The 26,426-nt window shown below is 39.8% G+C and overlaps 7 protein-coding genes across 9 annotated transcripts in view; 4 read left to right on the forward strand and 3 right to left on the reverse strand.

The window, feature by feature from the left end:
- Positions 1 to 186: 186 nt before the first annotated feature.
- LOC134185037 (protein CLEC16A-like) lies at positions 187 to 8,646 on the reverse strand. 3 transcript variants are annotated; one of them, XM_062652818.1, is made up of 21 exons: positions 8,553 to 8,646; positions 8,362 to 8,490; positions 7,617 to 7,750; positions 7,480 to 7,547; positions 6,182 to 6,262; positions 6,015 to 6,120; positions 5,827 to 5,950; positions 5,532 to 5,772; positions 4,656 to 4,757; positions 4,251 to 4,557; positions 3,944 to 4,184; positions 3,624 to 3,724; positions 3,514 to 3,566; positions 3,391 to 3,460; positions 2,587 to 2,702; positions 2,468 to 2,512; positions 2,223 to 2,414; positions 1,548 to 1,668; positions 1,444 to 1,486; positions 1,282 to 1,387; positions 187 to 925 (listed from the first exon to the last, which is right to left on the reverse strand). In XM_062652818.1, exons 1-21 carry the CDS (start codon positions 8,636 to 8,638, stop codon positions 275 to 277), a joined length of 3,117 nt encoding a protein of 1,038 aa, XP_062508802.1. In that variant the 5' UTR covers positions 8,639 to 8,646; the 3' UTR covers positions 187 to 274. The 3 variants fall into 3 exon arrangements, with proteins under 3 accessions (XP_062508802.1, XP_062508801.1, XP_062508800.1); XM_062652817.1 differs by having other exon boundaries at positions 3,944 to 4,196; XM_062652816.1 differs by having other exon boundaries at positions 3,944 to 4,557.
- A 21-nt stretch (positions 8,647 to 8,667) lies between these two features.
- Positions 8,668 to 10,482, forward strand: LOC134185041 (WW domain-binding protein 2-like). Its single transcript, XM_062652823.1, has 7 exons — positions 8,668 to 8,761; positions 8,922 to 9,018; positions 9,089 to 9,163; positions 9,227 to 9,287; positions 9,347 to 9,439; positions 9,519 to 9,715; positions 10,261 to 10,482. Exons 1-7 carry the CDS (start codon positions 8,706 to 8,708, stop codon positions 10,306 to 10,308), a joined length of 627 nt encoding a protein of 208 aa, XP_062508807.1. The 5' UTR covers positions 8,668 to 8,705; the 3' UTR covers positions 10,309 to 10,482.
- Positions 10,483 to 10,488: 6 nt separating this feature from the next.
- LOC134185040 (forkhead box protein G1-like) lies at positions 10,489 to 13,830 on the reverse strand. Its single transcript, XM_062652822.1, has 2 exons — positions 13,753 to 13,830; positions 10,489 to 11,319 (listed from the first exon to the last, which is right to left on the reverse strand). The coding sequence occupies exon 2, from the start codon at positions 11,239 to 11,241 to the stop codon at positions 10,489 to 10,491; it is 753 nt and encodes a 250-aa protein (XP_062508806.1). The 5' UTR covers positions 11,242 to 11,319; positions 13,753 to 13,830.
- LOC134184839 (uncharacterized) lies at positions 12,214 to 13,331 on the forward strand. Its single transcript, XM_062652601.1, has 2 exons — positions 12,214 to 12,657; positions 12,878 to 13,331. The coding sequence occupies exons 1-2, from the start codon at positions 12,274 to 12,276 to the stop codon at positions 13,214 to 13,216; spliced, it is 723 nt and encodes a 240-aa protein (XP_062508585.1). The 5' UTR covers positions 12,214 to 12,273; the 3' UTR covers positions 13,217 to 13,331.
- An 85-nt stretch (positions 13,831 to 13,915) lies between the features above and the next one.
- On the reverse strand, positions 13,916 to 21,156 carry LOC134185038 (coiled-coil domain-containing protein 96-like). Its single transcript, XM_062652819.1, has 11 exons — positions 21,107 to 21,156; positions 20,404 to 21,051; positions 20,259 to 20,342; positions 16,763 to 16,829; positions 15,803 to 15,917; positions 15,666 to 15,744; positions 15,166 to 15,285; positions 15,017 to 15,109; positions 14,814 to 14,894; positions 14,186 to 14,374; positions 13,916 to 14,126 (listed from the first exon to the last, which is right to left on the reverse strand). The coding sequence occupies exons 1-11, from the start codon at positions 21,125 to 21,127 to the stop codon at positions 14,010 to 14,012; spliced, it is 1,614 nt and encodes a 537-aa protein (XP_062508803.1). The 5' UTR covers positions 21,128 to 21,156; the 3' UTR covers positions 13,916 to 14,009.
- Positions 20,820 to 23,764, forward strand: LOC134185039 (thymidine kinase, cytosolic-like). Its single transcript, XM_062652821.1, has 9 exons — positions 20,820 to 20,929; positions 20,994 to 21,200; positions 21,266 to 21,337; positions 21,415 to 21,446; positions 22,115 to 22,228; positions 22,408 to 22,501; positions 22,571 to 22,660; positions 22,723 to 22,842; positions 23,514 to 23,764. The coding sequence occupies exons 2-9, from the start codon at positions 21,057 to 21,059 to the stop codon at positions 23,667 to 23,669; spliced, it is 822 nt and encodes a 273-aa protein (XP_062508805.1). The 5' UTR covers positions 20,820 to 20,929; positions 20,994 to 21,056; the 3' UTR covers positions 23,670 to 23,764.
- Positions 23,765 to 24,600: 836 nt separating this feature from the next.
- The window catches only part of LOC134184224 (TBC1 domain family member 16-like), a 2,915-nt gene continuing 1,089 nt past the window's right edge, over positions 24,601 to 26,426 (forward strand). The window contains exons 1-4 of the mRNA XM_062651859.1: positions 24,601 to 24,857; positions 25,250 to 25,735; positions 26,082 to 26,216; positions 26,270 to 26,426. The exon at positions 26,270 to 26,426 is cut by the window's right edge and continues 27 nt beyond it. Coding sequence (XP_062507843.1) covers positions 24,601 to 24,857; positions 25,250 to 25,735; positions 26,082 to 26,216; positions 26,270 to 26,426 — 1,035 coding nt within the window. The remainder of the gene's footprint in view (positions 24,858 to 25,249; positions 25,736 to 26,081; positions 26,217 to 26,269) is intronic.

A 26,426-nucleotide genomic window follows, 5' to 3' on the forward strand; every position in this document is an offset into this window, starting at 1 on the left:
GACCTATCTCTTGATCGTTCTTGGTGATCCTTCTGGAATGCCAAACCCAATATGAGCAGGGTAGCACACATGCATTCAAGGTACATGCCAATAACACGTAAATGTGGCTATTTGTACTAACATTAACAATAACATGTAAATGTGGCTAAGTGTATGAACATTAGATTGTGGGATGTCGTATTACCTGCACTGTTGTTAATCTATTTGTCTTCCTAGTTCTTGTAACAATATATATTACAATATACAAAATATAACTCAACATTTCATCACAATGTTAAACATCATGTACTGTACAGTGAGGGTGGTGGGTACTGGAGTCCTCATACCTATCTGCAGCAACCTGTGATGTTTCTGTAGGTGCTTGACTGTTCACATCATGTCTATGACCATCTGCTACTGGCTGAATAGGCGATGATGAGTTATCATTGGTATCACTCTGGAGTGTGGTACCCACAATGTCATGTGACAACCCTTCTCCACTGATTTCTCCTGTAACTGCGGGCATAGTAATAGAACGCGGTTTTTTGTGGGAGGGATGTTGATCCTCAGTTTGAGTTGGAAGATCAGAAAAACTGTTACTCTTTGTGCCCGGACAGCCATCTGGCTTGTTTTGCGTTGTTGCTTTTGCAGTTTGATGAACAACAGTGACAGGTGCTAGGTAGCCAAAGCCCAATGAAGCGGGAGAAGTCGGTGAGGGTAGTTGGAGTATGCGAGCAATTTTGACCATTTTGCTGAATTTGACATGGTTGCAGCCATGTTGTATCCTTTGACGTGCTGCTGAACAGCGGATGTGGTCGTCAAATTTTAGTTTACCAGTCAGCAGAGGTTTATGGCGAGTAGCTGAACGGCTGTTATGAGCTGTTGGGTGATGTGCTACGATGTGAATACAATCGCTACTAGCTGGGTCAGATGTAATTTCAATGTCCTGCAACAAAGTGAACAGAAAGTTCACAACTTTGTTTGCTTTATATTGTCTGTCCATGTATGCATGTCCAGATACACTACTAATTACTGTTAGCAGAAAAAGCGTTGGACAGAATTTCTTGTGGGGACACAGACACAAAGTAATTTAGACTACTATTCACGTGATTGTCACGTGATGCTTGGGTGGCCACAACTCCGTTTCTAGCGTAACCTGAGCTTCTGTGAAGGCTATCTATTTAATACTGTATGAAGCTTACAACGAGAACAGTGTGTGTGGTAAGTGGTAAATGACACTTCCTATAGGTGTTGTTTGCAGTAAAAACTCACACTCCATATTTAATACCCTAGTGCCATTACCTGAAGAAAAGCCACAAACTGCACTATTCCCCATCCAAGATGTGCCTTGTCGGGCTCAACCAAAATCAGCTGCAGAGGACTGACAACCAGAAATTGTTTATTTGCTCTGTGATTTAAAACACATCATCAGATAGGTCACTGATGTCCAAAGTGTCTACAAACCTTTCTCCCACCATAACAGTACAGGCAATCAAATCACTGTTATCTGACAAGAAAGACATGCACTGTCAAAAAACAGTTATATATAGTAATTACTGCATCATTACTCAGATCCAGTGTGTCGTTTGAGCTGATGGCTTCATCTCCAGAGATGAGAGGAAGTTCTGTCTCAATTTCGCGAGTCAATGTATGCCATAGTTGCCTCACAATAAAGAAGATCTGCATTGCCTACACAATTCATTTACACAAGAAGTTTTAGTGTCGTTTGCTTTGACTCTTGTATAGCTACTGTGTGGTAAATTAACCATCAACGGTGCATACTGGGTTTTGCACTATCAGGTAGACTACTATACCCATTACTGGTAATGCCATCATTGTACACATAAAGGCAAATGTCTATACTCTTTCCATAACACTATTGCAGGAGAGCAGATAACTGCCTCGAACAAGAGACATATCAAAACTTGAATCTCTCAGGCATATAATATTTGTACATGCTACTACACCAGGATTCGATCACTAGGCTTGTCACACTTATAGTTTGTTGTGGAATTCTTGTATACACATAACTTGCATAACTGGTGTATTTGTATGAGGGAATGGTTTTTGGTACCTGACGGAATGACGAAGACAGTGATAAGGCACATGCAGCTGCTTTGTAAGAATGAGTGTGTCTGAACTTAAACTTAAGTAAGAATGAGCGTGTCTGAACTTACAGAGAAGAAGGGGCAAACTTTGCTTCGACCAAGCATATTTCAATGATTAAAACAACTTATTCTCACTCTTCTCGCACGCTCTACTTCTCCACATGGCAGCCTCTTGTTGAATTCAATGCCTGTCATTGGTGTGCCAGTAGGAGGCAGCAGCATGGAAGCATCCATCATGAGATATTCCACATTTAATGGGTTTGCATCAACAATAACGTTGTTAAATTCGTCTTCAAACATGTCCAGAAAAATGTCATCCTGTGCTCCCTACATGATAAACCACAATAAGAAACAAAAATTGGATAAGAATGGACACTTACTTTATAGAATAGCCTCAGTTGCAGTGTGCTTGCTTCACTCGCACCCTGTGTACAGTCAAAATTACATTGCGAGACAAAATGGTAATGTTGGTCGGATGGTTGCTTGTACTGTCACATACTTGCAAGAGAGCCAACATGTCGTCTGCTAGTCTCTGTTGGCTGCCTATGACATTAGGTAGCAATTCGTGTAGTAGTTCGATGCACATGGTGACTGTGACAAGACGAACACGACTTCCTAATGAGATATAGGGGAAGACGTTAAAAACATATCATATACAGTATATGTACACTAGGTGTTTGGTGATGAAAACAGCATGTATGCCTGTCTATCTGCATTTGCTATGTACGTGCACTGACCAAAAAGAGACAGATGAAGATCGAGCTGGACAGGAAGCAGACACCTGACCTACAGTGATGACATTCATATTTATGACTGCACATGTGGTAAATCTGTCACCAAGGCTACTGGTTATCATCAGGTTACTTGAAAGATACGGAAATATTTTGGATCTTCATTTGTCTGTGTCACCGGACTGTCTAACTCATCTTCAAATCCACCATTACAAAGAAACTAAGAAATATTCCACCTCTGAAAGTCACGTTTGACATCTCAGGTTGTGACATGAAACTGGCTCTAACAGAGATTTAGCTGCTGCAATGGTTAGGCCTAGGAGTTTCAACATATTTGCAACTATTGCCACTGCTATGTAAGGGGTAGCTAGGTTAAGTATAATACGTTTCATTTGTCATGGAACTAGTTTGGTAGGAAAGCAGACTGAATCTTATCTCAATCAACTGCCAAAAAAGACAAAGGGATGAACTAGAAAATCCAATAAAGAAATACTATAGATATGGAAATTTAAGGTATTCTCACACTGCCAATGTTAGTATTACAACATGTAAGCATTGACGACTCAGCATACCGTGGCCACAAATCTTCTCCATCAGTAGAATCACCGCCGCTACCAATTCATCATGATATTGTGGCTGTCCCTACATAACCATTTGTTGTACTAAATGAGTGCCAATGAACAACAGTAACATACAGTCACAACAGATGGAATGAGATGTGTCTTTCCTAGTAGCTCCTTGTCAACTCCTGCACAAAAGTGAGCATTTTTCAACTACAAGATTCATAAAATGAAATAATGCTTACCTTTGTTAGTGACAAGTGCATACATTAAACAGAGAGCAAACAATGGTTCCAAGTCTGACTCATTAAAGGACAGTGCATTTAGAACAGCAGTCATGTATGCTCTGCAAATGACAAGGTCGGTTTAATTAACACAAATACTCAAATAACAAGAGAAAAGGCAAGTACTGTTTATCATCACTGAAAAAGGTAGCAGACTGTCTAAGTAGACAAACTGACAAAGTCAGTGGTGCAAATTCCAGATCAGACAAAAAGAAATGACTCAAAACAAAGTACCAAGTGGAACTAGGAGGAAAGACCATAATCTCATTCTCATTGCAAACCTGTCATTTGGGTGCTCCACTGCAGCAATACTTGAAAGATTCTTAGCAGTTGAAGAGTGGGTAACCAGCGTACTTGTTACAAGATCTGGAGGACTAAAGCTCTCCGACACATCAATTTCAACACCTTCCATAGCAGAAGAATTGGAGAGGCCGAGAGGGTCATTAGCCACCGAGTGTACGTTAGCCAACTCAGCTGCTGATGCTTCATCAGACACCTCACAGTCTACAGCACCAAGAGGACCTGCATATTTACCTGCTAGATTTATACTTGTATCTGGTTTTTCCTTTCCAGTTCTGTTAATCTCACCAATGTAAAACGTTGAATTGGCTTCGTACTCAGGTTCTGGTGGCTTGTCACTCTCATGATCATGATCTTGAACAATTTCAGATTCACTTTCTGAGTGAATGACGAAATAGTCAGGAGAATGAGTGCTCTGTCGTGGTAAATTTCCTACTCTTCGCTTACTCGTGATGGGAGACGTTTGGTCCGGTTGTTTGGCAGGAAGAATGGCAGGAACATAACTTAGAGTGGATGCCATTAGAGTGTCTGCTAATGGTTCAGGAGGTGCAACAAATGCTCTGATGCTTCCCATGCTGCCACATTTACCATGAGTCTGCAACATAAAGTCAATAAAATGGATGACCACACCAACAGACTGACAAACAGACAGACAAATAGACAACAGAGATAACTCAAACTGTAGTCACATACCTCAAGCTCTGCAGCTTGTGGTTCACATAATGCTGTATCTCCATTCAAGATAACATCAGCAGCTGAAGAGACCAATGGAGAATAAGACAAAATAAGAAATACCTACAACATATCAAGTTCATATTATTTAATTTTTAGTATGACTAATATGCACATAATGATGCCTCAATCCCACATATAAACATGCTAAAACCAAGAAAACCATCCTCACCCACAATGCCTCAAATTTTGCAGAAACACATTGCAAACTGTTTGATTGAAATTTAGTTACCAAATAGCAAACTGACTATGACAACACACAGACACACAGACAGACACACACACAGACACACACACACAGACACACAGACACACACACAAGGAAAATTGCTAGCATGGGCTTGAAGTGAGATTTTAAAGCTGCCTACAGTAGCACGAGTGCCTTATCAAAAGAACTATGTAGTACTTTGTAGACACTGTCTCCAGCTTAGCACATTGGCACAGCACTACTGCATTTTGTGGCTAATAACTAGCTGATCTTGCATGTGTACACCTGTGCTGTATATCACAGGTGGAATGCTGTTACAGAAGCACCGATGCTTTGACATGCCCCTAACTTAGTAATAAAGTAGTAGGTTACCCATGACAGGCGATTTATATTTGGGCAATCTCAATGCATAAAATGTGGACGAAAGTGACTTTAAATTTAATACATGACGTCATAACTCAATTAGTGTTGCCAGTTGACACAAAATCCTGGTGAGAACCTAGTAAGCGGTTATAAGGGCTCTATGATTCTATGATGTTATTTACTGACTGACAAGCTTCCATATTACATGACATACCAGTGAAAGAAAGAGTGCCAACATTCTTACTGACTTCCATATTACACTATACCTGTGAAAGAAGAAAGAGTGCCAGCATTCTGGTGAGACTTGGCCTGTCTTCTGTTGTTCCACCTGCTTTGTTATCAACAGTCAGTGAGTATATGTAGAGAGGAATGAGCAATCTGTCCAGCAGATGATCGGTCAACACTTCATTGAGAGACTGAATATTGAGACAAAGAATATCATTGAGATAGTGCAACTGATCTAGATGTTCGGCAACTAGTTCACTCAGCTGATGATACCTTAGGTGACTACACACCAACATAACTTGAATGAGCACGGCATTCATTCTACATGCTGCTTACTCTGCATCTGTTTTCACACAGTTATCAAGCTCCAAAACATGCTTGCCAATAAACCACACCAAGTTAGAGAAGTATGGTACTGCTGTACGGTTACAGATAAAGCTTAACGTTGACTCATCACCAACTGAAGACATACACACAGCCACGTGATACTTATACAATAATACAGATCAAAACAAGTTATATACCTTTGTATACATTCAGTGTTATGGTGCGAACTGCAATACGAACCATACTCTCACTGTGGTTGAAAAATTTGATAGCTTCTGTGTAGAGAGGAAAGTCTCTGAGATGCTGTAAACACAAAATCACTAGAAAGACGAAGCAAACATGAGAATGATAACACAGAACAAACTTCATTAAAGAAGAAGTGAATTGTGTGCTTGTTGAGTTTTAGTGATAGAGTCTTTAGAAATGAGATGTAATAAGCCATAACCTGCAAGTAACAGCAAACAATTATAGACGAACAATAGCAAAAAAGGTGTGACACTGGTGTGTGTGTGTGGTGTGTGTGTGTGTGTGTGTGTGTGTGTGTGTGTGTGTGTGTGTGTGTGTGTGTGTATGTGTTCCTGTATGTGTACATGCAGCAGCATGCACAATAAAATAAATATTATATTTCACCATAAGATCCAAGCAAACCTGTACACACAACTAAGAGATAAGCACTATAACCAGCCTTTAGTATGCTGTCAAATATCAAGATGCATAGTAAGCAAAAACAACATAAGAGTATTAGGATACTACTATCACAGCATGACACAGAGTTCAATCAAACTTGAGAAACATTGATTAATTAACTTGCATTTCCTAATACGTAATCAGTCCATTGCTGCATCGGCATCAAGAATACAGCATTTTGCATTGCTAAATTTCAACAGTGAAAATTGTGTGCAGCTGAGGATCAAATGATCAACTGAAACCCTTTAGCATTGTCCTAATCTATTTGCATACATTCCCTTGACAGATGACTGCCAGACTATTTCTATTCACTTAGCTTCCACATTGTCTAAACATCTCCTGTAATCTGGCAATCTCAAATGTAATACCATTTTGACTTGGTACAGCTAGGCAAGGAAGTTAACAAGTTTCTAACTTAGCCATCCACATCCAGAATGCATCCAGTAGAACAAACAACAACAACAATAAAGTAAATCAACAAAGTAGATCAATGGATGTGAGAGTCATAAAAGCAAATCATTCTGATTAAACAGAAACTGTGGCTGAGAATAATCTTTCAGCTGTAAACAGTAAGTAATGCAATGATTGACACCTCAAATTAGACATAGATGTAATGCAACCCAACAAATTAGAACTGTTATTAAATTGGAGTTGTCATGCAAGATGCATGGTCAGTTGTGCACTAAGCTTCCTCAGCATCATTATAAATAGCTGATTTCACTATAAAGTCACATGACTGCAACTTGCAGATGACATGTAGTCTGGCTAATGAAAATGTACTAAAAGTGTGTTAGCACTACTGCGTGATGTGATGTGATGTGGTGTGTGTGTGTGTGTGTGTGTGTGTGTGTGTGTGTGTGTGTGTGTGTGTGTGTGTGGTGTGTGTGTGTGTGTGTGTGTGGTGTGTGTGTGAATGAATTTCTGATGTCTGGGTTCAGCATGTGCGTGTGTGCCAAAGCTCAGTAAGCAGCCAACCTCTTCATCAGAGAAGTCATATCTGTGAACAATAAATGCATTAACATGGTTGTTTGACAGCAAGTAGTCTGCAGCAACAATGAAGTCATTAGTCAAACACTGCCAACTAAATGTACGACTGTCTAATAGTCACTCACAGATTGATGTTTCATTTCGAATATTCTCAAAAAGAATGTTCAACGTTTGCAGCATTTGTACAGGCACATATCGATTTGTTCTTTGCTGAAGAATTTTGAGAAAAGCACGAAACATGTTCTTTTCCAAAAAGAAGCTGCAGAAAATAAAACCTGTTACATTAACACTAAATACTACTACTATAGACACACCTTATACATATCAACACAATGATATGAAATAGACACTAAACCTATAAAGCCTGGTTCATACCATAGAAGGTACATAAAGCTCAAACAAAGCTGCATATGCTGAAAGCACTTACACGCTCACCACAAAAGTTACAGGGTAAGTAAATTATAAATTTATCTAAATGGCACAAAAAAATAAATTCTTGTTGTAAGTACCAGTCTATATAATCTAAAGTTAAATCAATGCTGCAAGTACCTCAATTCACGTTTTCAAATAATTAACTTTTAATATAAACACTAGGGATGACACAGCAGCATCAAGACTAACTGAACAGTTGCAACCCTACACACACACACACACACACACACACACACACACACACACACACACACACACACCTCAAATGGCAAGTGTAAAAACGCGCGGGTCAAAAACAGTTTCAAATCGCAACACACAAACCACACTTCTAGACTGGTGCCTAGTCATGTTACGTGACTACAACTACACTGTAAAAGTCGGGCATGCTAACACGTGCAATTTACAGCTGCGAACTCTAGACGTTAGCTGCGAACTCACTCAAACACTTTCGCATCGTTCTGGTCTCCCCATATCAGAATTTCAGCTACTGAACGAATGCTCTCCACAAGCAAGCTTTTATTCCGTTCAGTGACCACAGAATTCCGTCCTAATACAGTGTGCAAGTATCTAGACAAAAACAAAACAACGTGACTCCAGCGAAAATGGATATACTTAAAGATAGATTGTACTTGAGGTGATCTAATGAAAAAGGATTTTTAGGTTTCCACAAAACTTCGCTGAGCCACTGACGGGACCGTTGCAGAGCGGATGACATAACACAGGGTATGATTGACCACGTGACGTGTCGATGTCGGGTAGTGTGCGTTAACGCGTGATGGTCAATGGCTCTGAACGTCGCCTGGAATAATGGGCAACTTTGTCTTGCTACAAATGAAAAGTGTGTGTTATAACGTAACCTATTTGTTGATAATGATATTGTAGAAGTTATGCTGCTATTATGGCGTCATGACGTATGATGGTCAGTGTGACTTGCATTATTATGACGTACTGTACCTACAGTGTAGCATTTGATCTTTAATTAATTGTAAATTTGTTAGTATTTTAACGTCTTATAAGAATGTTGAGTTGAAATTGTCGGGAGGCTCATTGCGCAGCATGAAGGCGATGGGAGAAGTCCATTTGTCTCAGTACAGAGTGAGAAGATCCTTAATTAAATAAAATAATTACCTTAGGTGTGTAACATGTACCAACTTTATGTTTTCAGATTGTGTTTGTGTCTTCTAAAAATTCTGAAATGACGTCATTCTCGATGCCTTTCCAACTACTGAGACAAATAGAGGTGATTGTATCTACTCACCTGATGCTTTACACATCCAGGTTTATAGTTGATCATATGTTGTAGATTAAACAGCCTTTATTTGGGGCCAACTACTTGCAGGGTGAAGTTACTGCAGAAGCTGATGGTGAGTTCAATGTTTGTTAGAGCAAACAGCTGCTGCAATTCTTGGATTTTGTGTGAAAGGTGGCTGGCAAGGGAGAGCTGATTTCTCATTGACTTTTTCAGAAGGAGGTGCAATTGATTTTTCATCTCTTTTGTTGAGGAAAATGGGAGAAGGTGTGTGTGTGTGTGTGTGTGTGTGTGTGTGTGTGTTTGTTTGTTGATGTGTGTAATCTTACTGTCATACATTGTATAGCTCGGCAATCTCGACATGTGATGTATACTACTCCATCTGCTCCTCCTCCAAGTTACACTCCACCTTCAGCTCCTCCTGCTGACTTCTCAGGAGCCAAGTCTGACATTCCTACACCAGCATTTTATTATCCTCAGAATTCTTACCCACCATACGGACATACACCATCGGCTCCATCGGCTCCATCAATGCCTGTCCCGGTAAATCTCACATACAATGTATTTTTAACTTTGGTCAGTAGCTATGTAGAGGGTTATGTGAGCTGCCAACTTGATGGAATGGTAATGATACACACATCAAAAGATTTACCTGAATAGTGAAAATTTTGTTTGATTATGGTGATCTTGTGGAAGTGGGATCTTGAAAGGTTTGACAGTTAGATGTTGGGGGCACTGCTCATTGCCATGGGTAGCATTAGGCAATAGTGCAAACAATCAGATGGAATGCTGTAGTTGTTGGTTTTCATTCCGTTATGGACAGTTGATCCTGGAATAAAACAGGCTGCTTCTTGTTTCAGTAAAATTAAAATTATGATATTGATCCTTTTATCACTTTCATGAGTCACTTACAAGATCATCTGGAGAAACCAAATGATGCTGTACATTTTAATATTGCATTGAGTTGCATGAAAATGAGATAGGCATGGGAATAGCAGCTGTATTGATGTGAATTTCAATACGCAAGAGGTTGAAACACAGCCTCAGGTGAAATCTATTAATATGACTGTTTGATTTCCTTTTTACAGGATGATCCTCCACCATACGAAGAGGTTGTCAGGAATGAGAGCAAATAGTTTCATGCAGGAAACTACGTTTAATCATTCAACAGTTCACAGCCAGCAAATGTCTGCGTTTAATTTGGTAGAAAGATAATTATTAAATTACCAGACTTATTAAACTGCATTGTCTATCTAAAAATCGTTGTAGCCAAATTCTTGTACGTACACTCTACTTGATATGTTCTCAAATATAAGTCATTGTGTGAATGTATCATACATGTGCACAACCTCCAAACAAAGTCGCTTTATTTCTTGCGACGAGCTGCAGAAAGAAGTAGACGGAGGATAAGCACCTCGTTGCCAACAGACTTCTTGTAGTTGCTCCAAACCACCTACATGGAAAGTCTCTGATTGGCCCGGCGATTCCGGAGGGGAAATCCCTAGCATAGCCATGTCTTCTGAGGATGGATACGAGGATTGTGGAAACGAGGATTGTGGAAACGATATGGGGCGTGCGATGGGAAGTGGAAGATGAGGATCGCGAAACGTCGTCGAGTAGGCTGGACGACCTTTCTTCTTGCTTGTCGTATCGAGTTCGTAAACGGTCTTCATTTTCGCAACTCGTGCTGAAGGTCTTCTTCTGATTTTGCCGTGCACTTCAAACTCTTGTAACGCCATATCATCGAGTGCCCAATAACATCCGTGAGCTGTTGTCTCGTACACCTTTCCGCCGCTCAATACTCGCGCTGGTCGACGTATTTTGACAAAACACTCGTGCAATGATAGATTGTGTCTGACGGCGTTCTGCCAAGCTTTACGGTTCTCAAAATGGTAAAAGTGTCCGTAATGCTCCACGATAAAGTGGTAGATTTCCTGCAACGAGAGCTTCTTCTGAGGAGACGAAAAGATGGCACTTGCGATCATATTCATGAAGGTGATTTTGGGCCTGCTGCCTCTCACTTCTTCTTTCTGCTCTTCTTCGTCTACTGTCCATTGATCAACATCCATCGCTGTTTGCTTTCTTGCATGCACAGATGACCACGGGAAGAAGAAAGTGTGATGCAAAAGCAATTGGAAACCAGTGATCTAGGCGACAAACAAGCTTATCTATTAATGTACCGCCTCCTACAATTAACCAATAATCGACTCCTCCCTATTAATAAACCTAGGAAGTTACAGTACAACCACGTACTAATACAGCACGAAAATAGTAGGATGTTCGCGTCGGACGCTAGTGACAAAATTAATTCGGAAGGAAAATAGGAAGACAAAAAGGCTGGACATGGCTATTAGCAGCTAACCGCAGGGTGAAAAACATATAAAAAACATAACATCAGATAGCCTCTCACGTGACACTCCTCGCCCCCTTCTGACAGCTCCCTCGCGATAAACACAGCAGATTAGAGAATAATGGTCTGAGTCCGAGATTTCTAGAGAATCTGAAGTGTAGAGAATCAGTAGTGCGGTGTAGAAATAGTAGGTAAAGAGAAAGTAGGCGAGACTTGAAGTGAAAGCATACTGCACGTGTGCTTGATATTTTCAGACTTGGACTTCTCTTGCATTACTAGCTACTTTCCTGCGTCAAACATGTCACGTAGGTAAAAGGGTTCGTTTTCTAGATTCTGCTATGATAACTAAATTAGACCTCTTTTACAGTCTGAGCAATTTCGCAACTCATACTAATCAAACAAACAAAAAAGGATTTCCATTGTCTGAAAATGAGATGCAGTTAGCAAGGAAATCGTAAACGTAGTCTAGTAGATCTAATAGCTAGACTTCTACAGAATCAATGTACTGAAACTAATACTCATAGAGATCATCTACCATGGACAAATTCGTGAAGCTTCTTTTGACAGATCAAAGCCTTTTGTCAAGATTGCACGATCGTGTCATATTAGTGTAGCTCCTCCTACCTAACACGCCCCACATTTGTCAAAAACAACTGTCACGTGATAAATGTTTGTCACGTGAGAGGTTGACTATCCCAAGGGAAATCTTCAACAAGAAAGGAACTTGAGGAGGATACGTACGTCACACGACATGTCTGGTACCAAAGGTCGCTACATAGTCATCACCGGCGTTACGCGAGGTCTTGGGAGAGCTCTGGTTGATCAATGCAGTCAGAGCGATGAGTTGCAGGCTTGCCGTGTGTTTGGCTGTGGTCGCAATGAAGATCAGATCAGGAAGTTGAACGACCAGTATGGAGGCGTGCAGTATCAGTTCACTGCTTTGTCTACTTGTGATTATGACGATGTTATGAGATGGGCAGAGGGAGTTCTGAAGGAATGCGGAGGACGTGGACCTTGTCTACTCATCAATAACGCCGGTCTGATGAACGAGACTGCTCCTCTGTGGGAGGTCGGTCAGGAGGAATTTCGAAAAGTGGTTGATACCAACATAAATGGATATTACAATGTTACTAAGGTAAGTGCATCCAGCATATGGAGATGGTTATATTTCCAAACACGTGTGTAGATTTCAGTTGCAGTTGACTGCAGAGGAGGGCTCATCCTGAGCTGAAATCTGCAGACTGTCTGGAAATATGGCTAGTCAAATAGATGACAGACAATTAACTAAAGGAAGCAACATGCCACATATACCTACATGTATCTCTAATGACCTAATTTTCACACATACTTGTTAGGCATTTGTACCTTCAATGATTGGCAATCAAAGTGGAGTTATTGTCAACATCACCAGCACATGGGGTAGATCAACTAGTGCAGGTGTGGCTCCGTATTGCACAACAAAGTTTGGACAAGAGGGAATGACATTGGCACTGTCTGATGACCTTGCAGGAACTGGTGTGTCGGCGGTTGCTGTTAATCCAGGAGTCATTGACACAGAGATGCTACGGATACCATTTGGTGAAAGTGCACGTCATTACTGGAAACCTAGTGAATGGGCTAAAGTGGCTCTGCCATTTCTACTGCACCTGAATAAACGAGACTCCGGGAAGAGAGTTACTGTGCCCTATAGTTGATATCAAATGCACTAGGTGCTGGAGCTTTCTTTGATTGGCATAGTGACATGTGGAGAACAGAATTGCCGTAAATCAGTGTAAATAATTTAATTATACACGAGAATTATTAAAGTCACAAACCAAAACTAACTACCCAGTGTCTGCCAGCTACTCCTAAGTCTCAATACTCAATGATCAACATTGTAGTTAGCTGTACTATATGAGTCGCATATAAGCATCAATTGACATTGTAGTGGGACATCAGACAGCAACCACCTCTGTATTACAAAGTGAATGCTTTGCAATTAGCTAATTAATTAAAGAACAGTTTGCTCTGGGCGTAAGAGTAAAAGCCACGTCCACACTATATAATACACTGACTTATATGTTGCTAATCCAACCACCTCATTCAGACCAGTTAGTCTGCTCTCAATGGTAGTCTTAGTTAACACCACAGTTCCATGGCATGTAGGTATGTATATAATATATCATCAGTCAACAATAAATTAGACACTCCACATGTTAATATAATGATATTAATTATATATGATACCAACCTAAGAAAGTGCATGATCAACATTGCTGCTAGTTGTTAGTATTGTGCACAATGACTTTCCTTTGCCTTCGATGTTTCCCACAGTTGTGGTGATTACAGTTGCTTGTATCCACATCAGCACTTTCTAGCCATTTAAAATTTCTGAGGCTGTTAAAACGTTAAACTAGCTGACACTTCTGTGTGTATATTGTTGATCATTTACACAAGATATTTACTAAACACGATTCACAGTCCTTATTGTGTCACAGGTACTACAGTCTAAAATGTTTTTGCTTGCTTGCTTTGTTCAATCTTTTGGCGAAGTCCATCACAGTCAAGAGTCAATTGAGTGTGTAGTAGCTTTAGTTCATCCAGTCTTGATCTCAAATGTTCAGACTAACAAGCAACAATGAAATGCAGCACAACAGATATCAAGATTGACAGTGTTAATGAACCTCATCTCTTCTCTCCTCAAAGTCTCTAAGCAGTGACTCCTGTCCAAGCAGTCCACACTTGGCACGTAATCGGCTGTTGTCCATACGCAATGCATCTCTAGCTTGCTTGGTGCGAGTGAGAATATCTCGTTTCTCAGCATGCAAAGTGTCTATTCGATCAAGATCCCTTTGACGATCAGTGTTTTCTGCCTATACAACAGGTAAATGAAATAGCTATAAGTCATGTGTTTTAGGTTTATTAAACAATGACAAATCAGCTGGTTTGTGGTGTTTAATTGTTGCAGTAGAATAGTTATTCACATTGTTTATAGTTATGCTTAGACAGATAGTCAGAGACGATCAGAGACAGACAAGCAAACAAACAGACAGACAAATAGGTAGACAAATAGATAGACACATGGCCAAACTGATGCGTAGGAATGGATGCAATTAAGCCAGACGTGCAGACAGTCAAACAATTATTGAAACCATTTGCTAATTACAGCAGTTAGATTTCATCGCGCTGCCCATTTTGGGCTGTTGGACTTCTATTTTAACTTAATCTTTAGATTGGAATAGTGCTGATATATGAGAATGCATTGACAAACAGACATTAATATATTCACAGTGGATCATTGGCACTGATTACCTGCATAAATTGAAGTTTTTCTTTGACATGAGTAAGCACTTGTACTGTGCTAGTAATCTTCTTTCTCAGTTTCAGCAGTTCCTACACAGCCGACAAATAGACTAGCTACTTCCTCACACTGGATACTACAAGTGCTTTCACATCACATCAAACCATTGACTCACTACTGTCATGCACACAAGATGCAGTAGAGACATTCAGACCTCATTCCTTTCTTCTATCTTCTCGTTATATGTCTGATTTTCTATCTTCAACTGTTCAAAGTCAATGAGATGAAGTCCATCAGCTAACTCTTCCTATAGAGCAAACCCATAGTGCATGCCATACCACCATGTGTCTAGCAGTTCATCACTTTTTGTTTGAGTTGCATCTCCTTCTTCTTCAGCTTGTTCTTCAGCTTGATATTTTCCAAACGCACAGCAATTACTTCTTGTTCCTTCTTAGCCTCTTGAGCCTCATATACTTCAATGTCCTTCAGAAACAAATTGACTAAATATTAATCAATTCATACCTTATTCGGTATTCAATTGAATTGCTGTGTTTGTGTGTGTTTGTTTGTTTGTTTGTGTGTGTGTGTGTGTGTGTGTGTGTGCATGTGTGTGTGTGTGTGTGTGTGTGTGTGTGCACGCGCGCGCGTGTGCATGACCAAACAGTGGTTCAAAAGCCAAGACAATTATGTCATATACAAGTGTGTAACCACTTAAATTTCAACTTTGTTTCCCTTTGGGCGTACGTAGCATGACATTACTGAGGTAGAAAGAGCACGTGTAGCTGCTTGCACATGGCTACATGCATGTGTGTCTCATCTGAAAACTGTAATAAATTCCTAATCCCTGACATTAATTAAATGACCTTCTCTTGCATTGGTTTTCCAGATCTTGTGTTAATTGCTGCTTTTGCCTGTTCGTGTTTAAACTTTCGAAAATCAGCTCTGTAGGAAAGACAATTGTTAGTAATTAAGAAGACAGGCTTGATTGGAGATGTCTTACGCTGCAGCATCCACTCTGCTCAGTTTTTCTTGCCTTTTCTCTTTCAACTCAGCCAGTTGTTCTTCATACTGCTGTTGGATGTGAGATAACTCCATTTCATGTTCTTCTAAAGCTCCTACACCAGCACATGCAGAATCAATTAAGCCCCATGGTCAACATTTGAAGTAAAAGTGTTCATTAATCAATATCCAAATCAATTAAAATATTCCACTTGATGACGTCATGCTGTTGTTATCATGATAACTAGTCATCAGTGCTACGTACTGCACTAAAAAGTTCTAAATTTCCACAGCCAGTACATCCAATGAATGAACTGTTCTAATTATCATAAAGCAAGAACTTTGTTCCATAGAAACTGCAGAATGTAAGTAAGCATTATACATTACCATATGTGTAAAACTCAGACAACTGGCATACATATGTTTGGTGAGCTACAGGCTGGTGTATTCATAACCAATGTTGTTTACAATTACACAATAGGTACGTTGATCAAGTTTATGATCTATACTCCAACATGCAAGCAATTTGTGCAAATCACACACACTCATTACAGTCTTGCGAATTCTTCAACAAATTCTTTGTTATTTTCATTGTGATTCTAATGCAATTTTCTATGTTTCCATACAACTTGTGTTCCTCATTATCATACAAGCATTGTTGTTGGCATGTGAAAGTAAGCCACTGCATCTGACAAATCACTTGATTAGTAGCTAATCCTCACATTATTTCATCATGACACAACCACCACAATAACAGAAACTATCAATCCTGACTGGAGGGCAGGAGATTAGATGAATTTACTAGAAAGTGTCAAACAACAGAAAGCTGCTGACGTGTGTCACATTTGGATAATTCCAGTAAACACTGTTTGACCACATTTACTGTTTCACTGTTTTAACGTTAGCTCAATTGTGGTTTCTCAAAGGTTTCTTTATTTTGAACTACATCTAAAAGTCTTACCTAAACATTTCACATATCGTTGCTCTTGATCTGTCACGCTCTTTTCTACTTCTTGATGTTCATCAGTCTATGAAAGAGCAAATAGCGTGATTAGCAGCTAGCAATTATAGTTAACTCTGATGAGCATGAAAAATCATTGAACTATGCAGCAGTCAGCAAACACACTAGAGAGATTCATTCTGTATTCTTCCATAAACGCCCCTGCCAATCAATAAGTTGTGGCACAGAAATAGAAAGAACCAATACAGACAAACACACAAACAAAAAGACAAACAGACAGACAGACAGATGAAACAGGCTGAAAATTGCTGCTGCTGATACTGCATATGGTATTACGACCGCTTACAAGGGGCGGAAAAGCAAAACTATCTGTCATGCAATCCATGTATAAGCATGTATAAACTTCCAATGAGAGGACTTACTGTCTAGTGGTAGAGAAGACACGAAGAAAGGGAATGCTAAAGGTAACTCCAGAGATCACGTCAAGAGAGCTGCGCTAAGTCTGATCCGATGTGGTGAACTTTCAAGAGCTGCTTGTGTTCTTACAAGCTCAGGATTAGCTCCATCTACTCCAGATACAGCTCACAAGCTTGCTGAGAAGCATCCAATCCGGGTGTTTGACATTCCGGACATGCCATCTCCTGCTATGCATATCAGTTTGTCAAAACAACATATGTTTAATTCCATCAAGAAATCACCAAGAGGCTCAGGGTGTGGCCCATCAGGATGGCGATATGAACACCTAAAAGTTACTGCTTCCGACACAGTTTCTGCTGAACAGTTGCATTTTGCTTTTTCTTGTATTGCCAATGGATCAGTCCCTGTTTCAATTGCCAGGTTGTTGTCCTCAGCACGGCTGATTGCTTTGCCCAAAGCCTCAGGAGATGTTCGACCAATAGCTATTGGAGAAGTTTTCAGAAGAGTTACTGCAAAATGTATTTGTGCACAGATGAAAAGTGAATTTTCGAATTTCTTTTCTCCCCTGCAGCATGGAGTGTCAACAGAGGGAGGAACAGATCTTCTCTTACACCATATCCAGCTTCTACTAGAAGCCAACAGTGACTGGATTGTTCTGAAGACTGATGCTAAAAATGCCTTTAATTAAATCCACCGCTCCCATTTGCTGCAACAAGTGATGAAATCTTTTCCTATCTTGACAAATCATGTCATGCAAATGTATTCTGGGTTTGGTCCTCTGATCTTCCTACAGAACAACGTCCCAGTTATTTTGTCATCTCAAGAAGGCATCCATCAGGGAGATCCTCTAGGACCAGTTCTGTTTTCTTTATGCATACAACAAACCCTGGTTGATTTGCAAAGCAATTTCCAAGCAATAAGAGTGCTAGCTTATCTTGATGATGTTTTCTTAGTTGGACCAGCAAAACATGTACTTGATGCTTTTTTTACTCTTCAACCTGAATTTTTCAAAATAGGATTGGAAATACAGGAAACAAAATGTGAAATATACTGTTCATACGACAAAGAAGACACCTTCTCTTCTGAATATACCATACCTGTTTCGAGTGCAGGCATTGTGATACTAGGAACACCAATTGGAAAATGTGAATATGTTGCACAAACATGTTCCACTATTGCAGAAAAAGGGACTGATCTTTGTAGACAGCTTGTTGACTTGGATAATGTGCAAGCATCCATATTGCTTCTTAGATACTGTCATACCACACGGCTAAATCACTTAGCAAGAGGAACGTGTCCAGAAACACTGGCACAGGCAGCTACTACCCATGACAAGCAAACAAAATCTACCTTCTCTTGTTTGCTGGGAAATGTTGACATCAGTGGAAATATGTGGAAGCAAGCAACGTTGCTAGTAAGACTAGGAGGATTTGGTATGACTTCCCTAAACAAAGTGGCACCCTTTGCTTTTGTTGCCAGCTGGGCACATTCTCTTAAGCTATTGCCTGATCGCTTTCCTGTTCTTCAAGATCAAGTCAACTCTCTAGTGACATCATCTAATCATGCGAGTGATATTGGGCTAACTTTAGAACACCATCTCAAAGATATTTCCAAGTTGTCGGATTTGTTGCCTAACACAAAAAAGTTGCAACATCGTCTAACAACAGAATTTGTACAATCAAAAGCAGATCAGTTGATTGAAACTGATTCTAACCGAGATGCAGCACGATTGCGTTCAATTAGAGGTAAAGGAGCAGGAGCATGGTTAGATTCCATTCCATCTTCAGAGAAGTTTGCACTTTCATCTGGCAATGTTGTCTTGGCGGCTTCTCTCAGATTGGATCTACCTTTGTCTTTACCACCTTGGACCACTAAATGTGAATGTGGAAAGTCACTAGATGTTGAAGGATACCATTTACTAACATGCAAAATGAGTGGAGGCCCAGTTTGGTCTCACAATACTGTTGTCTTGTGCTGGTCTGAATGCCTGAGCAGTCTACAATGCCAACATCAAATTGAACCAAAAGATAGATATACGACATCCAACAATAGAGCAGACATTGTTGTGTTTGACTCAGCATGTGGGGGAAATGTTGAGCTTGATGTGGCCCTTGCTCACCCCTGGAGCCAGGACATTCTGCGAAGTGCAGCAACTACGGATGGAGCTGCAGCAAGAAGAAGAGAAAACATCAAACATAGCAAATATTCTCAAGAGCAGTTGCCTGGAGGGTACACTCCTACCCTTATTCCGCTAGTTTTCGAGCACTTTGGTGGGTGGGGAGAAGAAGCATCAACGTTCCTCAATAAACTTTCCAAACTACATAGAGATGAAGAAGGAAGAAACAATCCTTCAGATTTTAAGACACATTGGAGAAGACGCTTGTCAGTACAACTTCAGCATTGCAATGCCTCGGTGTTGGCTAGAAAGATGATCAGAGTAACATATGGACAGAATGCTGACCAGAGTTTAGATGTTGTTCAACTTTCAATTCAGTAAACTAAATTTTGGTTTGTAGGCTCCGTAGGAGAGCTTTTTAATGCTACTTGTTATTTGTGTAATTGTAATTGTAGTTGTGACACTTGTTGTTCATTAGCTGTTACTTTAGTTTCACCTGTATTAGCTTTGATGTATAAAAATATATGAAAATTTGACAGGCAGACAGACAGACTGACAGACAGACAGACAGACAGACAGACAGATCACGAGATGATGACGGCAAGGTGAACTCCAGTGAGTTCAAGACTTATTGGAGACGATTAATGTCCATTACTTTACAGCGGTGTAACAGTATGGTTTTGGCGAAGAAGATTGACAGAATAGTGTGTAGAAATGACTCCGTAGCTGGTTTTTACAGTTACCAGAGTGTACGTTAAGCTTTCATTTCATGACCCTTTGGGTCATTTTTCTTGGACTCATAGATAGTGATTTAGCGTTGACTGTAATAGCGTTGATGTTTACCAATAGATGTTTTTTGATAGACAGACAGACAGACAGACAGACAGACAGACAGACAGACAGACAGACAGACAGACAGACAGACAGACAGATAGAAAAGGATTCGCAAGTTTCAGTTGTCACCTTCTTTCTTCTGAAATAATCTGCAAGTCTGTGCTGCAATTGATTGTTGGCTGCAAATATTTTCTCTCTCTCCATAAGAGCCTCCTAAAACACATCTATTTAAGTAATGAAGATGAATTAAAATATTTCTCGTTGTCATGGATACCTGATAGTGACTGATCAACTCATTTCTGTCAACTCTGTCCATCCCGCCTTCATATTCTTCTTCAATAGCCGCACTTTCCATTTCAACAGGCGTTGTCGATTTGATTGGCGTGCTTGGTCTAATTGATGGCACTTCCAGCATGACACCATCTTCTACTGCTATCTGACTTGTTGTCCGTGACAACGGTGCACCCACAGTAACAATAGGCCCTTGATCCTCTTCAAATAGATCATCTCGTGACACAGGTAAAGTTTCTTTCTCTTCTTCTAATGTTTCTCTATGGTCATTGCTAGGCTCTTGCTCATGATCCGCCCCTTCCGCAGCATTCTCTTCACTCTGCGTAGGTGGGGCATCCTCTTCAGTCTCGCGTTCAGCTCCTGCATCGTCTCCTGCCTCTGTGTTTATAGTCTCTTCGACGCCTTCAGTTGGGACGTCTACTTGTGCCTCAACTGCGACTGTATCCTGTTCAGCGTCTGTCACCTTCCCATCTGTGATACCAGCGTCTGCTTCAGTGGCATCTGCTTCAGTAGCAACCTCCACTTGCGCTTCTTCGATTTCCTCTGTTGTTGTTGTCTCTTGCTCTATTTCAGACGCCGCTAGTGGTTTATCTTCGTTATCCAGTTGCTTTTCTTCTGTCTTTTTCGTTTCCTAAAATGAGAAGTCTTTATCGCCGTTACAACAGCCAACTGCAAGACTCCCGTACCTGCGTTTCTTCACTCGCCATTGTTGCTTGGCATTCCCGTATGCAGTTGTCATATCAACACTCACGTGGGTATTACCGTGTGACCAAAGCGCGGGTAACTCAAAGTTCGTCGCGGGAAACATTCCGAGACTTTATTCTTTCTAGACAAATACTTTGCAGATCATCGCACGGAGCATGTCGATGGTAGGAAGTCCTACTTTAAAGAGGCTAGGTGGCCGTGGTCAGATACAGGTCAGTAGCGCTAAATAGCTAGCTAGCATCGTTGTGGACATTTGCGCTTCAAACGAAACGACTTTTTTGTTTTGCAGCTTATTCTTGGACCGATGTTCTCGGGAAAAACGTAAGTTTGCAAAGCTGGTAGAACCTAGGTGTATGCATGGGCATGCATGCAGATTTGTAAGAAGGCGGAAAGGAAATTCGAACGGTACTTCTCTACAGACTGAATTGACCCTTAAGATGTTGAGAATTTCTCGGCAAAACAGAAATGAATGAAATCAAAATCATGAGAAGTCTCAACATTCTGGGTCTAGCTGCGGAAATATGAATCTACACACATTAATTAACTTAATGATATGCATTGAGAACTAATATCAACTATCAACTGAAACAAACAACAAAGGTTTATTAAATTTTAATCTACCGCTTTTCTATCTCTCTCTCTATCCGTCATTATGATAGTAGATGAACAATCAGACTGAGTTATTTTGTTTACTTTTAATAAACAGTCGGGTGCTACTAATAGTTTTGTGCTTTACAATATTGATTTGAACCCCACCATTACACCATTTCTGTACTTTGATATGGATATATAAACTTTGGGATGTCAATTTGATCTATTCAGTTGTGATGGTGATGCCGGCTCAGAGTTGAGCTTTAATAGTCTTTACCAGCCTTGGCTGACTTGTAGCTCTAAAAGTGTCATAACTATTTCTGGCTGATGACTCGATTGAGTTATTGCATGTGTACAGTAGAATGTTTCATTTTTACATGTCATTTGTTTACATACAGGACTGAATTGATGCGATTAATGAAACGACATCAAGTTGCCAACCGTTCCTGTTTAATGGTCAAATATAGTAAAGATGATCGATACAACACTGACAGCATTACAACCCACGACATGTAAGAAGATAATTTTGCAATTTAATGTATTAAGTTAACCAATTAGAATTAGAAACAAACAGACATTGTTCAGTTATTGTTCATGTCTTGTAGATGTAGCTTCAGTGATTGAGTTACAATCACAACTTAAATGAAATTATGCTCTAAATGTTAATCATAATTGTGTGCTGTCTGTCAAGGCAAGTCACAAAGGCCGTTAGATGTCTCAAACTGAATGATTTGAGATCCACTGCCTTGCAATACGGAGTCATCGGCATTGATGAAGCTCAGTTTGTAAGTGAAGAGTATATCTTGTGTTATTCAATATGTCACATGGGATATTAAAACTTCATTGTACTACAGTTTCCTGACATTGTTCAGTTCTGTGAAGATCTTGCAAACTCAGGGAAGATGGTGATCGTGGCTGCTCTGGACGGCACATTTCAAAGAAAAGTTAGAACTTTAATTATTTGTTTATTTATTGATGAGTCTTGGACTGGTGTATATTTTGGTAGCCATTTGGTTCAATCCTTGATCTTATCCCACTCTCAGAGAATGTCACCAAGCTAAAGGCAGTATGCATGAACTGTTTCCAAGATGCATCATTTTCCAAGCGGATTGGTTCAGAAACAGAGGTAAACTTGGCTATAGCTGTTTGTATGTATGGGCCATCCGTTTTTGTTCACATTTTACAAAATGAAATCTTTTGTTTTACCTGCACTCTCTACTCTACCCTGAAAATAAAATGGTCGATGTCCACACTTTCAACCTGTATGATGCCATTTATACTAATGTACTTGTAGGTTTCACGTGCTAGTGCCTGTGGTGCAATTTACAATTTTGAAACTAGATGTTGAAGGGTAATAACCACAATCTACTGACTCAAATTCTATATATGAACAAACCGCTGTTTTGAAATAGATAATGAAAGCATGTCCATACAGCCACTGAAAGCACCTGCCAGGTTGCCCATAACAACATTTCACTTCCAGTTTAGAGAATGATTCAGCCATTACCACCTACCAAATGAAATGTTTTGTTTTGTAAAATGTGGGCAATACAGGACAGCCCCTTACTGTCCAATGCTGGAACTTAATCACTACTCGCTTGAGAGCTATATTGAACCAGCACCATGCATAGACACTGCTATGAAATGGTGTTGCCATGCAGTTTTGGAGTTGCTGTTAATTGTAACACTTGCAGCTCAAAAGTTACAACACCAGTCCACACAGTCACCAAACTATAACATTTTATATCTATATACAACTTGGACTGTTGTCACATCTTATTTGTTATGTTGATGAAGGTGGAGGTGATTGGTGGTGCTGACAAGTACATGGCTGTATGTAGAGAGTGCTATCATCTACCTAACACATCTAATCACACACCATGGAAGCCACCACTTGATGATGAAACTCATGGACGAGAACTATTTCCTGACTCCCCCACAAAGTTGTGGTAGAGACTCATTGCTTGCTTGAACTTCGATTTATATGCTGCTCATTGAACACTTGATGTGTATTCTAAATGCAATAATCTTTAATCTTTTTACACCTATTTTCATTGCTCTTTCATTGATTCTCTGATTGTATTTCTGAATTGGATGTGTAAACATGAAGTCGTAAGGAGGCAGATGAACAAGTGGACATACATGTTATGTTGTTAATTCATAGCAAGGCTAGCATGTGCACCAGTTCCATATAACATGCTGAAATTTGCCTGATGCACACATATAAATAATAAGGCCTAAATTTTAGATACAAACGCGAAGGCTAAAATTAGTTACTACTAGACTACACTGCAACTTTGCTATATGTATGTTTGCTATCTAGCTGACAGACAAAGCAGCCTTAAGCTTATAATTATAGGTACAGTACAGGAGAATCACGCAATGTCTACTAACATCCCAGTAAGTGTGAACTCGGAAGTTAGTAATGAAGTAGAGGTCACACAAGATGTGATCATTTGAGCACTAAGAGCTGCTCCAGTTGGACCATGTTACATCAATTATCTTAATTAATTAAATGGTTCCAGTTGCTGATCCGTTGGTGTTACAAGATAATTGGATAATAACCATTGCTCCACCCGTTTGTCTTTGATATGCAAAAGTATTATTTTTTTCGTTTCGTTTGTAAGAAGGGCTTAGATAATTTGATAAACAGAAATGCCAGACCTAGCGGTTTCTAAAGATACCAAGATGATCGCGAAAGTCCAAAAACCGCGGAGATATTGATGATTTTCAAAGTTCACTCATGGGAAACAGACAGTAGTATCGTTGTGATAACTTGTATGTTAATAATTATCTAATAATAACATCGTTGTTTAATAATTAACATAGTACACTAACTAATAATTAACATAGCAGACTCGCGCATGCGTTGACGATATTTACAATGGCCGGCCCACTGCGTGTCGATGAAGTTGTATTTGCTAAGAACAATGTGCAAATTATGATGAAGAATGAACCAAACAGTATGGTAGATGGTTACCTTACGATTAAGAAACGCGTGAGGAGTGCAGGCAGGATGTGTTCACCACCTTGCTCACCACCACCATCTCTTACCGCACATTGGATTCCTAATGAGAAGTTGGCAAGAAGCATACATAGTGATGGTGGATACACGTTCACTGTCGACCTAGGCAAGATGAGGTAAAGCAGGAAGTGGAAACAATTCGAAGGGGCGTGGCTAACGAACTATCCCGTATTTCGAGAAGTTCGTTTATATTAATTTTGTCTTTGTAATAAACAAGTGTGGTATTTCAAATTACAGGAGGTGGTTTAGCAAATTTATAGCAGACATGTTGGCAGTGGTTTTTATGAACATAATTTGTGTGGCACATAAGATTTTGGTAATAGTAAATGCCGAGATATATCACAATAGAACTTTTGAGCAACGTTATGTCTGCAATAGTTGTGCAATAGTTGTGCAATATTCAGAAAATAGAATTGATGCATGATAATAATAAACATGAGCTTATATACTGGTGATGTTAATGGAAGGAACGTTGATAGTGCATTGCTATCATATTATTCTTGATTAGATCTCTTCGATTATTTTATGATAATGACAAAGCAAAAGGACAACTGGTGATTGCAAGCAGAGAGAATCATTTCAAAGTCTTGCATTTCCCTCATGGTGGGCTCACACAGCTGCTTGCTGTTTTACAAGAATGGTCTCTTTGTTCAGAACAGATTGGAAAGCCAGGAAAAGAGAAGGAGACTGATGGTCACATGAGAACGTTTATTATTCAACAAGTTGCTCTGACAGATGAACAATATCATCCAGAAGAGGGAATGTTTGTTCGCCTTGCTATTGATACGTGGCAAGCGTTCCATGATTCAAATGGAGCTGTTTTAAATAGTTCACTTATCAGACGCATCGTTTTCTTTGCTGGAGTGGATGATGCAGCGAGGCCACTTGTATGGCCGTTTCTTTTTGGATTTTACTCATTCAATTCAACAAGAGAAGAGAGACTGATTGTCTATCGAAGTAAGGAGGAAGAGTTCAAGGAAATAGAGAGAGAAAGGTATACATATAGAAAATGACAGACATAGACAGACAGATAATTTATTCTCATATAGATTCTACTTATACATATGCTAGGATTTTTTAAAATACAAATCAGTCCTTGCAAACAACAAAGTCATTAACTAAAGGACTTGACTTTGAATGTCAAAATCAAATAATGTATCTAAATCACCATGATTAGGTGACAGACAGACAGACAGACAGACATAGACAGACAGACAGACAGACATAGATAGACAGACAAGACAGACATATGAATGGATGCAGACACATGGACTATTCAAGACAGGCAAATGGACAGCCTTAGTATAAGCATGATAATTGGACTTCTCATTTTTTTGTAGGATTTCTTTTCTTTCTGAATGTAATGAGCCTAGTATTCGGCAAGTGTTACGGAAGCTGGAATGTGATGTATTGCGAACAGACCGATCTTCCCCTTTCTACTCTGGAGAAGGGAATCCAAATGTAGAATGTCTGAGGTAACCAACATAACATTTTTTGAATGTACATGAATCTATTGTCTATTTGTTAGAGAACTACTTCTCAACTACACTGTGTACGACAAAGAGATGAGTTACACACAGGGCATGTCAGACTTGCTGTCTCCTATTCTGTCAGTGTTACAAGACAAAGTCATTTCATTTTGGTGTTTCACAGAGCTGATGAAGAAGAGCCAATTCTTATCATCT

Source organism: Corticium candelabrum, chromosome 9 (assembly GCF_963422355.1).
Source record: "Corticium candelabrum chromosome 9, ooCorCand1.1, whole genome shotgun sequence".
In the NCBI taxonomy this organism is placed as follows: domain Eukaryota; kingdom Metazoa; phylum Porifera; class Homoscleromorpha; order Homosclerophorida; family Plakinidae; genus Corticium; species Corticium candelabrum.